The sequence below is a fragment of the Melanaphis sacchari genome, unplaced genomic scaffold (assembly GCF_002803265.2).
Source record: "Melanaphis sacchari strain LSU unplaced genomic scaffold, SCAv2.0 Contig2014_pilon_pilon, whole genome shotgun sequence".
In the NCBI taxonomy this organism is placed as follows: Eukaryota; Metazoa; Arthropoda; class Insecta; order Hemiptera; family Aphididae; genus Melanaphis; species Melanaphis sacchari.
Window position 1 is genome coordinate 1 of NW_020270984.1, and position 15,511 is coordinate 15,511.

A 15,511-nucleotide genomic window follows, 5' to 3' on the forward strand; every position below is an offset into this window, starting at 1 on the left:
ATATCGGTATCGTGATTTTATGATGCAATCACGTTGTCGTATCAATCTTTATTGTATCGAAAGTGCCGTACGGGCAGATCTAGGGTATATGTGTAAGTATGTCGGTTTGTAATCATACGCCGCATAATATTATCAATCTTCTTCGCCTGTATAAAACGAAAACCAGACGCACACGAGCCCGATAGGTTTAGTGTCGATATCAGCATTACAATTTTTCTTGATCGTTGTCACATATCTCCCGCCATCGTCGTTGTACTATTATTATTGTTTTATACCGTTTCTTCTGCTTTCAGCCGGTTTCGGCCTTTCGAACCTTTTCGCCGCCACCAGCCCGCCCCAATACCAGCGGTCTTTTTAATCCGTCGCGCGTTTCCGATCGCGCGGAACGCATCTCTCTTGAGCCGCGCGTCCCAGGTCCGTTCGCGGCACATTCTCCAGTCGATCGTCATATCGATACTACTGTTTTTACGATACAATCATTATCCTGTATCGTTACGCGTTTTTGAACCGGTGTCTCGCCCTCGGACGCCTCCGACATATCGTCTGATGGCATTGGCTCGTTATATAATATATATAATAATGTCTTCTATAAAAACGTGCGTACCATTGTTGGCAATACCTCAGGTTATGTTTATTATATACAAAAATCGCAAAATCGTTGCTCTTCAGTCGTTGTACCTTAATCGCATACCTTTGGGGATTTCGTGATATGTGTGATAATAAACTCAGTATGTCGTTAAGACATACGATTAAAAATATAAACGAATACGTCGGAAACATTCTAAACTACAATAAATATGCGATTTACGGTTTCGTGACACGCGAATCGTAAAAATTGTACGGGTTAAACGACGTATAATGTAGTATTCGTCGCATCTCTAAAACGGTTTAAATGCTCGAGATTCGGTCGTGGTTTACAATTCAAACTGTAGTCGATAGGTGTTAGGATAGGTCCCCCGTCGTTAGGTAGGCAGGTTCGAATTCCGTTCCGGCACATTCCGGGCGGCCCGATAAGAAACTACACGTACGGAAATATTTGCATTTTTTTTTTTCATTTAATTCAACCATTATTAATTGCTATTTTCGTTTTGATATGACATTACTACTCATAAAATATTTTTCAAATTTTAAAAACGATTTTTGATCTCACACATTATATTTTATACTGCTTGATTGATGATGACAAAATATATTATATTATAATATACTTTACACGAACGTTAAATTACACAATAGTATTCAATTATTCATTTTTTAAATAGATTAAAGATAGATTATTGTATTCAATTAAACCAATTATAGTTATTGCTAACAATCTGCACAATTCAAATGTACATATGTGATATGCAATTTATATTATAGCCTGAGAACATTCTATTGATGACGATACAGTTGTTTCACTCAGTTTTGACGGTGAATTCACTATTTAATATGTTTAGCCTTTCAGTTGCTTATATTTGAAACATACAGGGGAAAAACAGTAGCAAATATTTTTTCTTTTGATTTTTAAATATTTTGTTAACACAGAAAGCGCATAATATTTCTTTTCGATATCTAACCATCTATAAAATATGAAAAAAAATATTAATTATGTATAGTTTTTTTGATTTTCAACTCGCTAACGTTTGACATGTATTTTCATTAATACGTTTAAAATTTCTATTTTGTGCTCACATCGTCCGCGATCCGACGCAGTCGGATTGCCTACCTGGGAGGTTCAAACGCGTTTAATTGGATTTTCAGTGGTGATCGCTTGAGAAATCGAGCGCTCGATTCGACTTAAACTTTTTTGCGTACTAAACGGCACAACGTTTTCTACGTCAGGAGGTATGACAATCCGCCGCAGGCGGATTGCCCTGTCAGGTATCGATATTCGCTGGGCGATGACTGATAACTAGACGCTTAATAACCCTTTCGGAGTGTATTTATTTATTTTCCATACTCAAAAGCACAGGGCAAGCTACGCGGATTGCCCAGTCGAGTAACGACAAGCACCGGGTAATGACTGATAGCTAGACATGTAATTACCATTTCGGAATGTATTTATTTATTTTCCATACACAAAAGCACAGGGCAAGCTACGGGACAAGGTCTATTACACCTGTGAACTTAATGAAATGACCATCCACTAGACGCTCGAATTAGACTTTTATTATTTACGCGTTTAAAACGACACCGCCAAAGTGTAAAACCACCAAATCAGAGGTACCAACGTCTCAAAAGTCGTTATCACTGGTTTCGCCTACTAGACTTTTCTAACTGTGGTATTCATAAGTCCTGTCTCCGACCTAGGAAATTCACTTCAAACGATTTTCAGCTACCTAGGGTATTCACATACAGCGAGTTTCACCGACCTAGGGTATTCACTTACAGCGAGTTTCACCGGTGCTAGTTTGAGTTTATTAAATCATAATTTCGTAACATACAATCAAATTTTTCATCGAATGTCTCATAATAAAGATAAAAATTGTAATAAAAGTATAAATGTTAGTGGTGTATGTACATATTATACATATTTATTTATTAACATTTAATTTTTTTTTTTTTAATTTTAAATTTCTAATTTATACCTACATATGTACTTAATTTATAAATAAATAATTATAAATAAAAAAATTATATTTTTATTAACTATGTATTTAACGTAGATTTTATTATTTTTTATAACTTTTTTAACTTTTGTTTAATGTTATCAATCGGATTATGTTATTAGTCATGTCCCGTACCAAAGTGATTACATTGAGCGGCGACCACTTTATATATATATTTACATTTTCACATATTATTGTTATTATGTGATGATAGTATTAATTGATTGTGTGTGTGTGTGTGTGTGTGTTTATGTTCAGTTGTTTATCATACGAAACATTTAACACCTGATGGACTTAAGAATCTCTATTTTTTAATAAGAAGTGATTGAAATTATTATTTTTTTTACGTATTTTTTCTACTGAAGTACCCATGTATGAATGATGATTTATTTTAATAAAATTATAATATTTTATGTATTAATTAATAATAATTCTAGAAAAATGTAGTGTAAAAAATTTATATATATATATATATATATTATGTGCGTGTTTTTAATACACATATAAAATGCATACTTGGACAATGTGTTATTTATCTATACCATAGATTAAATACACACTAGATAGCCCACTCAGTAGTAATTTAGCGCCGCCCATATGATTTACAATTTGGATTCCAAATAAATTAGTTTGGATTCTTGACAATAGATGTTGTATTATCAAAAATAATTTGTATGTTTATCGTTCACCGGCTCACCGCTTGTTGATAGGTATCAACTATCAATTATTATTTATTATCAAAATTCAAAATTTTTATTTTGCGAATACGGATTACGAAATCGAAATCGTGTTTCTATAATAAAGGTCTGTAAGAGTTCGTTTAGAAATAAATAACAATTAAATAATGTAATTTGTCTTTAAACAAAACAATTAGTGATTTAATAAATTTAATAATATTTAATTTTTTTTATAATATTATTATAACGTTACTTTCAGATTTAGATTTATTCTGTAATGTTTGTGACGTTTGTGTGTTACTATACTATTATGAATATTTCATCTCCATAATAATTTTCAAATATGGTATCGAACTAAAACAAATTGAAGTTAGTTTATAAGTATTATATATTAATAATTTATTTTTTTAACTATCCTTAAATAAGTATAAAACAATATTGAAATGTCCTTTAATAAATAATAAGTAAATAAATGGCTGGGTAAATAACATAGTTTGATGTATAGATACTACTGCAAAAAACAAAACAATATTTACAAGTATTCATATTAGTAGGTTATACAGTAAAAAATAAACAATTAATAATAATAATAAAAACAATTTTAATTATGGATAAACCTTTATACATGCACTGCTTATAAATGTTTTAAAATGTTTAATTTGTTTTGCGATTTTAAATGAATATTGCTTTTTATATTTTTTGATGTAATTTTAAAATCGTAAAATAACTTGCACTGTATTAATTTATATAGTATATAATCAAAATGAGAGTCACAACTTTTTTCAAGTTGTAATAAAGAAAACAATTCATGTTTTATTTTTTTTTTTGCAATATTTTACTTAAATTTCTTGTTTCTGGCATTTGTATTACATACGTTGATATTATTTTTTGAGCACGTTGAATAAATAATGTAAACATTTCTGTTGGTTTATTTAAAACATATTTTTTCTGGATCTTTTGATTCATAACTTCTATAAAAAATTAAAATTTTTGTTCATTAAAAAAATATTCATCAGCTTTTACGAATATTTGGGTACAGTCATTACATTTAAACTCTTTAAAACATTTATTTCCTAAATAACCAGCAAAATAAGAATTTGAACAATTTTCTAATGAAATCTGGATTTTTTTCTTCTTCTGATATTTCAGTTAGAGTTGACGATTGTAAAGAAATTGATTCATTGTCATACAGATTATTCTCAGATAACACTGAATCAGATATATCTACATTGCTAGATTCTAACAAATGGTCGTTATCATCTATCTCAAAATTTGAAGCATCTGAAGACTTAATAAGATTAACTAATACATTAATACGGAAAGTTGTACGAAATGTTTTTGCAGTTGGATTTCTATTAAAACCTCCTCTTTGCCTGAATACAGAAAATAGAATTTCTATAACATCCTGATTTAATCTAGATGTTAGTAAAAATGTATATCTCAATTTTTGTTGTTGTATATAAAGCATTTGAATAGCATTAATAAATTCTACCAATCCATCAAAGCAAGGAGGTCGTGTTTCTTTTTCTTTAATAGTTTTTCTAAGTTGTTCACACCAATTTTTAGAATTTAATAAGAACTGTAATTGTCCAGGACGTTCTTCTGAAATAGCACATGTGTATGGATTTGATGTATACAACTTTTTGCTATTCAAACAATCAAATGTTTTATTCATTTCTTCAATGAAGTCTGCAGTAGCTTATGCTGTTGATGTCGTTAACTGCCCTGTAGTTATACATGTCTTCATAGTTGCTGCTACTGAATGACTGAACACCTGTAACGCAAGTTTGCAGGACATTTTTTGAAAGGGTCCTGGTTGAATATGACTATTAGTAATTTTTAACAATGCTCTACTCGTTCCACTTGATTTGTCAATATCATAATTTTTTTTTATGTCATTGAATGTTATTCTCTGCCCTTTATAAATAAAATCATCTTTTATAAGATTGTTACGGGAAATTTTTTATTATATGAGGCACATCAAATATAAAAAAAATGTTATTTGTACCAACATTAAAATATGGTTTTTCCTTGGAAATTCCTAATTTCTTTAAAGTTGCAACATTATTTGTGCCTTGGTCATATATGAATTTAGAACTACCTATCCATTTTTTAATTGTTGATAATCCTGGTAGAATTATATTTTGTTTATTTTTCAGATATTTGTAAGTTGCTGGAGACGTATAGAAAAGTCCAATTGAAAAGTTTTTTCTGCCTGAGTCCAACATTTTCGTTTACCATGAAAAAGTTGCATTTTTGTTAAGACTTTTGAACCTTTGCTACTATATTTAATTTTGTTAAATAAATGTTTATGGGCATTAAGTTCCTGACGGTATGATTTTAAATTACTACGGAGTTTACATATTGTAAATCTTTTGTTTTTTAATCATTTTTCTTTGATTTTGTATTGTAGTCCTTAATATTTTTTTTTTTGGATTATCTATTATTTCATTTTTAACTTCTTCAGATTGTTTTTGTTTAATAGGTGTGGGAAATAAAATTACATTATTTATAAATTGTTGGGTTTCAGACAACGGAGAAGACATTCTACCTACTTGATTAGTTTTTTGGAGGAGTATGAAAATCTAAAATATTAATTGATGTAGAAGATTCAGGAAATAATAATTTTGTATCTGTTTGGTCTAGTTTGTTATGTGTGTATATATGTAAAGGTGGTACAATGTGTAGATCATCTTCCTCTTTTCCATCATATTGCTGGGGTATAGCAAATGGCTTTAAACGATGTCGTGCAATGCTCACAAAGTAACTTGCTAAAAAAATGGTCGCCGCAAACATGTCGTTTATATAAAGTGTCTTCATCAAAATTTAAAAGTTCTAGGTTGCTTTCAGTATACAATGAAAATTGCGTACAATTTAATGGACAAATACATTTTCAAATATAATTTTTTTAGATTTTAGGTTCTGAGTGAAGCAATGAATGTATTGACTTTACAATGATGTGTGTAGTTGGGATGTGGAGATGAGGGCCAATTGTAAAGTTTTTTTACAAATTTCAATAAGTAAAAAATCAGTAAAACCAGTAAAATTTTTATAGATTTTCAACCTTAATAAGAAAAAAAAATATATAATCCATTCATCATAACAAATGCAGTTGAGCTCCCAAACGATTTTTTAGAATTTTTTTTTTCCAAAACGTGTCTTTTACATGCTTGATTTAATGGTACTTTTAAATTAACAATGCAAAAAACACATTTTGAAAAAAAAAATTCCAAAAAATTGCTTTGGATCTTAACTGCATTAAGCCTATTCATTTTCGATCAGAATCTAATTTAAAATAATAATTGATTAATATATTTCAATAATTTCCTGTAAAATAAGTTTAAAGCCCTAATCAAGCCCGGATTAAGACCTTCAAGGGCCCAGGGGCCAATACATGTTTGTGAGCCCCCATCAATGAAAGCAATTCTTTAAAATTATAAAAATATACAATAAAACAAATCCAAACATTTTTATTTAAGTATGATAAAGATTAATGAGGTTAAAAACATAAAAAAAACATATTTTTTTTTAATAATAATTTCTAGCTTTTTAACGGGTCTCATTGCCTGTTAGTTCAAACAAGAAAAAAAATTATTACTCAATATAATTTTAACCCGAGAAGACTATGGGACCTTTAAACACGTGGGCCCAGGGGGACATGGTCCCTCCCCTGCCCCCCTTAATCCGGGCTTCGCCCTAATTATAATTTGTGTTTTAATGATTAACCTGATTTACGGATCCATTGTCTTGATCTATTAATATTCTTAGGAAAACGTTAGAGTTTTAAATTTGGATTATTTCGAGGACTTTTTCCACAGTTAAAAAAAGCAACACTGACACCGCTTGCCCTATTTATTGTCACCATACGTTACTAATATACGTGTTTCCGTATTCTATATGGCGGTGGGCTATCTAGTGTGTATTTAATCTATGTCTATACTAATATTTATAAATATATATAAGTGTATGTGTTACCACTTACTAGGTATAACTAAATTAATGAGGTTAGGTTCGAAAGATTAAAACACGATACATATAATAACAAGTTTATTTTTATATAAAAATATTTACAAAAATATGTTAACAACTTTTTAAAACAAAAAAAAAAAAATCTCCTTTCCATTATAATATTAACAATTATTATTAAAATGTCCGTGGGCGTATGTATGATCGTGCTATCCGTTTATCATCCTGTCGGTTGAAACATAATTTTTTGGATTTGATTATTTGAATCTGATGGCTGAATGATCTGATAGAGATATTTTCTCTACACAGGTTTGACTTGTCATTATCATCATCATCGGCGAAAAGACAATTCATATGATTTTTAACTACGTGCCCTCGGACGCCTTTTGCCTTAATTTTCTCCTTGTCTTTTAAAATGTAAGCATAAGATTTTGCTCGGAGTGCTTCGAAGTGGTTTCATCAGAAAATAGTCCGGGTATCTTCTTTCTCTCAGCAATGTAACACGGGTGGTCACTGGGTAGATTTGCCGTGTCCATTCAATCGTGCAATTTAGAGTTATTCGCCAGGTCATTGTAAAAGTCGTTAGTCTGGATATAATATACTAAAGAATCTAAAGAAAAAAAATATTAATAAGGTATTAATAGTAATAGTAATAATAATAATAATTATAATAATTTACATGTATCTGTATACATGAACTCGAATTTGTCGCCATAATGTTTCTGCATTACGTTAAAGTGATAGTCGTACATCTGCGTTTTACTTATGTCTAGTACTGCGAAACCTAAAAAAATATAAATAAATCAATAAGTTTATAAAGTAATAATTGTATGTGTAAGTTTATTACCTATATATAAATATATCAGTTTGCAGAACTCGATAATTTTATTTTCTAGCGAAACAGCAGCTAGATTTTCACTGTATGTTGTGCAATGTTTAAATGTTTGTTTATTCAGAAGTTTTTGCAATCTTTTTGGACATGAAACTAGTTCCATCTTAATACGTTTCCTCATCGATTCCATCGTTTTCTCAAACACTGCATTGTTTAAAAGGTTGAAGAAATCCTTTTCGAACTCATTTAAAGCTTTTTTCCTCATTTCGGTGTTTAAATGTATGTATTTCGCAAGCCAATCTGCTTGTCGGAATTCTAAAACTCTGTGTACTTTTTCTACGATTAATCCATTTTCTATAGCTTGCTGTAGGTTACGGTAATGAATGATATAACTTTTTTTTTTTGAATGAAATGTCGCCATAAGTTTTTTTACTCTTGAGCCAGGAGGAATTTTATTCTCGGGTAAAAATAGTAGGTCGTTGTGTTTGTTATGTACATTTTCTGAGTATGATATGTCTACTACATACACTCTGCCTAAATCTGAGGTAGGTGATAAAACATCTAGTCCGTCTAATTTAGGTCAACCCACTTGAAGTCACCGTACGGCATGTACTGTGACATTGCCCACCCGTACAAGTTAATACAGTCTTGATAAACAATCCATGAATTTGGCTTAGTCGTGTCATAATCTGAAGTCTTCATCATTAGCTTTAGCGTACCTCATGCTAGCTTGTGTGAGACCGCCGCGGATTGAGTTTTCAAAAAAATAAGTGCATGTAAAAGTCAGAGAGTAGTTCTAATTTGACGTTATTGTATTTTAACATGCAGTCGAAACTGAATCCCGGAGCGGTATAATAGAAAACAGGGTCTAAATTGTATGTTGAAATGCACATGTCTCTGAAGTTTTCAAATACATCGGCCAATAATAGAACATCGATTTTGAGATAAAGGTCGCTATATTCTCCGAGATTTTTGCATTTAAAATGATTCCATACTGTCTTGGCGTGCTTGTATTCATTATCGTTTATACTTGATTCTGTTAGTGAACTATAAAAATCGCTTTTTTTCTGGTAAATTCGTTTCTTCGAGCTTGATCCAATTATCAGTATATTTGTAAGGGTAAACACCTTTACGAGTAACGAGCTGAATATCTTCGGTAAAAAGTGTTTTGCCGTCTCTCTGAACTTTTCGAACTCGGGTATTATTAAATTGTCTGCAAGTGTTGATAATTTCGATGCCATGAATCGAAAAGTATCTATGAATCGTATTGAAAAGTTATTGGTTACAGGTATTACACAACGTTTGTCTGAATTTGCCCGATAAGTGACAGTGATCTGCCACTTTATTGTTTTTGTTAGAAAATTACATTTACACAAATTGCATGTATTTGTCATCATATGTGCTGTTTGCTCTTCCTTGGTCATTACGATGGGTTTATTTGTTTGAAGCAAATCTTGAGCTCTTCACGAATCTTTTGGCTACGTTTTGATGAGACTAATTACCACGGAAAATAATGGGTTCTTGTGGTAAATTGAACTTTTCTAGCATATCAATCGGAACGTTTTCTGTAGCGTTTACGACAAACCCATAGCTCATCAGTTCATGTTTTTGAAAAGCTGTTGTTTTTTCGCCTTTTCTTTCTTTACATTTAACAAGAAGTGCCTCAAAATCGGCATATATAACTATCGGGTGTCGTTGAGTTTTATTCCAGCCATCGAACTCTGATATTGTACCGGGCGCATGCATCTGAGGTAGGATAGGTTTGTGTGTTCCACATATCATATTGTGTTGTTCTGGTGCTGCTTGTCCGCTTAGCGTATTTTTCCGTAGCCGATTGTCAAATTATGTGAAACACCGTTTGCAAAATATTACATGACCGTCATGTGATGTTTTTTGTACACGGACAAGTCCTGATAAATTTGATATATTTGTGTAGTGACTCTTATCTCCGTTGGTAATTAGTAAAAGATCAAAATGATCTTTTTCTTCTTCATCGATGATATCTTAAGTGGATAAAAAATATGTTTTTCACTCTTTTTCTGTTTTTTTAAACCGTATACGTTAACAGATACGTTTTGGTTATTTTTTCAAATATTTTTATTTTAGTGATGAGTGTTGGAAACGTTAAATTTGGAAAAATTGTATTTTTCTTCGTGTAATGTATAATTTTCGGCTACTTGATTTTTATTATTACCCGAAACGTATTTCGCCAGAATTGTCCACTTGAAACACTGTTGATCACTGTTTTGTTGGTTAATTACGGCTTTTTTATTTTTAATGTCAATTGGTAATGGAATATATGACGAACCACCCAAAGGTGTATATTTATATACGCCCAACAATAAGCCATCTATTGATTGTAAAGTAAATCCACTTCCTTTCGAAGTATAGTCGTTTTCTTCGGATATAAGATTATCAAAATCTATATCAATCTTGGCTTCGATATCTGTATCCATGAAAATGTCCTTGGTTGAGGTCTTAAATGCTCTATTCTCTGTAGAATTATCAACATGGGGTCTATTGTATGTAGCTTCCAATTTTAGATTATATTTAATTGGATGTTTAGTTGAAAGCGATTTGAGTAATTGTATTAGGTCTCTTTTTGATGTTATTAGAAAACTACTGTAGTTGATCAAATTATCTGTATTTTTCATGAAATACCAATTGATTTTATTTGAGAGCGATGTGCCTGTCTTAACAAAACCACGGGTATTGACGATGTTCATGCGTGTTTTTTTAGCATTTACTGCTTTGTTTGAATTTTCCACATGATATTCACTCTTAAGACTATTGCGATTTGAAGCGGATAGAGCTGAAATCAGATATATATTTTACCATTAAAAAAAAAAGGTGTATAGGAAAAACAAATGAAAAAAAAAAATCGTATTTTATGTCTTGAATATCAATGTCTATATGTTTATGTTATATTTAGTTGAGTTTGTTTCATGAAATTATAGTATGTAATAATACAACTGATATGAGAATATCGGTTTATAGAAATGTTTAATATTTCTTATCTACTTATATTCTTTTCTGAGTTAAGTAATTTTTAAAATAATTTTATTAGGATTTTTAAACATGTACCCAAATATGTTTTCATTAGGAATAATATTAAATGTAAAAATGTTTTCATAGAAAAATAAGAAATTCATATTGTATTATGAATATGTATATGATCAAATATATTTATCAAAACATTTATGGGTATACTTAATAATATATATATTAAATTAAAATTATTTGTGTATGCTTTTAATAACAAATGTTATTATGACAATAATCGTTTGGAAATATTTTCAATTACTTTAATATATTATTGCACGAGTTTATCAAAAATTATTTGACAAATTTATTTTACTAATATTCTTAATATTTATGTATATTATTAATGGGACCAACTATGCTAGTTGTACAGGATTTTATCTAAATTATGATATTTTTCCACAATTTTATACAATTTAGGTTATTATTTCCTATTTTTTACTAAGAAGTGATGATTTTTATGTATATTCATTAAGATACTTTTAATTGTATAAATATTGTATCCTAACAATTTAAACATAAAAAATAATATAATTTTTATTTAAAATATTTTTGTATAAAGCAATATTTTAAGTTATGTATAGGTACAAAGATATAAATGAGATATTTACCTTTATAATCGTAAATTTGTTCAGTAGGTTTCAAAAAATCTTGAATTTCTCGCTTGGTTATGGTTGGTTGTTGTTGGATTATAATATTTGAACCTTAAAATAGTAATCATATTATTATTATTAATTTGTTTATGAATATTTTATCTAATAAATTTGTATATTGTGAAAAAATAATACTTACGATGTTTTTCTTTACTATGTCTGATGAGGTTATCTCTTTGCGTGAACACTTGAAAACAATTATTGCATGAAATCTTATTGGAAACATAGTGTAGACTACAGATTCTAGTAAAGGTTTTATCGCATACACTGCACGAAAACATGATTACGTTTAAAACTGAAAACAATAGTCGAACTCGCGAAACAAGACTTTTTACCTTTCAACGAAAAGATGAGTAATGAAATATAGCAAAATATATTTTACTTTAAATATCAGTGTGAAATGATTTTATCTAAGTGATTTACTAGCGTATATGTATAACATATAGTGATAGAACAGCAAACTATAATTTTTGTTAATAGTATAATTTTTAAAGTAAAGATTCGACTGGGCTTACTCCGAGTCCCGTGGTACGAGGTTCGAACCCGGCGTTCAGGCCCTTGCAACTGCCTTGTCCGCAAGCAGGTCGATCGGGTCACCGCTGTGTGTACCGCGACGACCCCCTTTTAGTGCGTACGGTTTTGCTCTTTATCGACAGATTGCCGTTTCTGCCGGTGCCTCTCTCGTATCAAGCCCCGAGCCGGCTGAATACGTGCACGTGCTTTGCCCGAATCGTGGTCAAACGCCCCCGATAAATCCAGGAATACGCCTACGACGTATTTCTCCCTCCTTTCATCTGACCAGCTGAAGGCATGTGTCTTTGCATCTACGGTCGATAGGTTCTTGGTAAAACCAAATTGTCTGGCCGACATATGGATGTCCGTATCTTTATGTATTCTCGCCACGATAAGGTGTTCCAGTGCCTTAGCTAGAACTGGGAGTAAGCTAATGAGTCGGTATGACCTAGCCTCCGTCGGGTCCTTATCGGGCGATTTCCTAATGACGACCAGCGCCGCGTTCTTCCACCGGCTCGGGAATGTCCTCGTAGCCAGTGAGGTATTGAACGCAAACGTAATTTGGTTTTTGAGGACAGGCCACGCTTGCCGCAAGATTTCTGCCGTGATCCCGTCCAGGCCCGGGGCCTTACATGTTTTCATCCACCATATGGCATCTCTTACCTCATCGACCGTGCACGGTTCAACCGGGTCGAACGTCGGACTAAGCCCAGGTAATGCCGAATCGAATCTACCCTCATAAACGCCGGTCCCTCTACGGATTTCCGCCTGTCCTGCGGACTCCGTTGCATCGCTATTGTTGCGTGCCAATATCAGATCCAGACTCAGGGTGTTATTTAAATGAAATTTACAACTCTTAAGAACAATAATGTGTTTATTATGTATAAATGAAGTACATGTAATTGATACAAAAAGTGGCTGATTGTTGCGAAGGTGCTCAGGTCTTCGTGGCTCTGGTACATCTGCTGTTGCTGGTCTCTGGGCTCCTTTATATATGGAAAAGCTTCTTGTTATTGTAGTCCATAGTCTTGATTTCCATATGTATCCTTGGAGTTGTTTTGAAACTTGTTTTTGGAAAAACCATATCCAGGATGCAATCTACTCCTAATTGCCAACACGTGCCAATGCAATGTGTTCTGCGCGTAGTTTGCGCTTCCAGCGTCCCAATCGGACGAGCTCGCTACCGAGGTCCGAGCTCCACCAGAGAGGCGGTTACTTATCAATTCCACGATTATTTCGCCCCGGTCGTCCGAGACTTCATCGTGCCACACCGTCGACCGCCCGTTAACATCCGCACAGACAAGCACGGCGCCGCGGATCTGGTCCAGGACGGACCCGAGCGCGTCGGCGTGTGTCTGGGTGGGGTCAGAGAACTGGAAGTATGAAGATACTACCGTCAAGCTGACTTGTCCCACCATGAGCGTGGCCGCGGCTAAGTGGGGGGTACAGAGATGTCTAAGAGCGAGGACTCCTATGGCCGGGTTCGTGACAACAACAGCAGCCTTCGGCCACCGTCCCGCCGCGATTACCCTAAGAGGATGCCTGTCTAACAGGTAGATCCCCGTACCATCGGTCGCAGGCTTTTGGATTAGCGCAACTTCTATGGCTAACTCTACCAGAAGTTTGTCTATCTGGTGCGTGGCCCCCTTTCCTCCGCCCGTGTTATTTTGAATGAAATTTATCATTTTCTCCTCGGTCCTGTAGACCACCGCCGGGGCGGGGCTCGTATCCAGCCCGGTGGCGCTTCCGGGGGGACCGTCTGCTCCCTGCACTAGCTCCGACTCGTGATGGATGGGCGTGTGTACGAAGAGGCCTTCCGGGTTACGCATATTATCAGCGACTACCAATTCGCCTAAGGTCGATTCTTGTGCGCAGCCGCGTCGGCCCAAACGGAATCGCCGACTGTTCCTTCTCCAAGATTTTAATCTCATTGGTGGTTCCCCGACCCCCCATAACAGGTAGGGTCGCCCGGGGAGACCCCCGAAGGTGGTCCCCCAGTATTTTTCCCGTGAGCGCCTTCTAGACTGCGAGCGGCGGTACCGGGCCGAGCAGTCGTGTCAGCAAGTTGCCCGCGCCTGGGCCAACCAGCGAAGGTCAGATTCAGTTCTCGTCCCCTTCTCGGGGGACCCCCGTGCTCAGTCATTTAAATCCAGACCCCGGTCTAATGCTTTTGTGGCCCACACCTGACTGCGGTCGCGCACAAGTACCTCACGAGTCGTGTCCCGTGGGGGACTAGGGCGCCGGGCTCACGCAACGGTACGGCACTCCCCGGCGGGGGCCGGACAAGACCGATCTCCGCGAGGATTGTCGTAGTGCGATAGGCCGGCGCCGTCAAAGAGAAAGACCCGACGCCATTCCCCTTGGACATTTCGCCGGGTAACTCCCCAACTGCGCGAGTCGCGAGCCGTGCCCTCGCAACCCGCGAGAGGTCGCGTGGGAGCAGGTTCGCCTAGACGCTTTATGCGTCCCGGGTCGGCACCCGGCGCGGCAGCCTAGACCACCGGGACCGGGTCGTCTGACCTCGTATGCCACCGCCGAGTATCACCACCGTCAAATTCCGTCTCGGCGAGCGGACCCCGGCTGACACCGGTGCCCGCTGCCATTGAGACTAACATATATATTACTAGTTTACCATCAGCAGCCACCGCTGCGGACGCATAGCCGCCACCTCTCTATGTGGGGCCGACAGTTGTAGTTGGATCGGTGTTAGCCGTCGCTGCCCGAAGGCCGCGCCGTTTACATCTACCGCTACGAGGAAGCTCCGATCCGTCGGTACGGGCGCCTTTCCACCAGCGCCCGTATCGAAACCACAAATTCCCTAGTGTCGGTCCACCCGGCCGCTCCTAGCCTTTCCCCGGGGGACGCCAAGCCGTCCTCCCGGTGAGCGACCCCGCGCCACGGGCAAACCTAGGCCTTCACGCCCGTGGAACGACGCTTCTGTCACCCCCGGATAGGTTAGGTTACTGCATAATAATCAAAATAATTAAACTACAAATAACAATTTCACAACGACTTAATAACATAATCATAAACGAATAATTAACTTCATATAACCTTGTTGTTAAGATTGATGTGGATATCCGTTACGCAGTTTTCAGGTGTTTTCAAATGTCTACAATGATAATTCAGTTCGAAAGCTCTATCATTGCTGGTAAATAGTGAAAGTGCGTTACAAATTTCACTATGGAATTTTATCTTAGTTAATTTAATGAATTCGAAAGGATAAATAGCTAATTC

The 15,511-nt window shown here is 34.9% G+C and overlaps 1 protein-coding gene and 2 pseudogenes across 1 annotated transcript; all 3 read right to left on the bottom strand.

Moving 5' to 3' along the window:
* Window positions 1-1,960: 1,960 nt before the first annotated feature.
* On the bottom strand, window positions 1,961-8,790 carry LOC112593367 (annotated as a pseudogene).
* Window positions 8,791-9,552: 762 nt separating this feature from the next.
* LOC112593368 lies at window positions 9,553-10,882 on the bottom strand (annotated as a pseudogene).
* Window positions 10,883-11,684: 802 nt separating this feature from the next.
* LOC112593366 lies at window positions 11,685-12,042 on the bottom strand (the record flags this gene model as incomplete). Its single annotated transcript, XM_025337748.1, has 2 exons — window positions 11,901-12,042; window positions 11,685-11,812 (listed from the first exon to the last, which is right to left on the bottom strand). Coding segments are annotated over exons 1-2 (270 nt in total), but the record flags the coding sequence as incomplete, so codon positions are not given.
* Window positions 12,043-15,511: the final 3,469 nt, after the last annotated feature.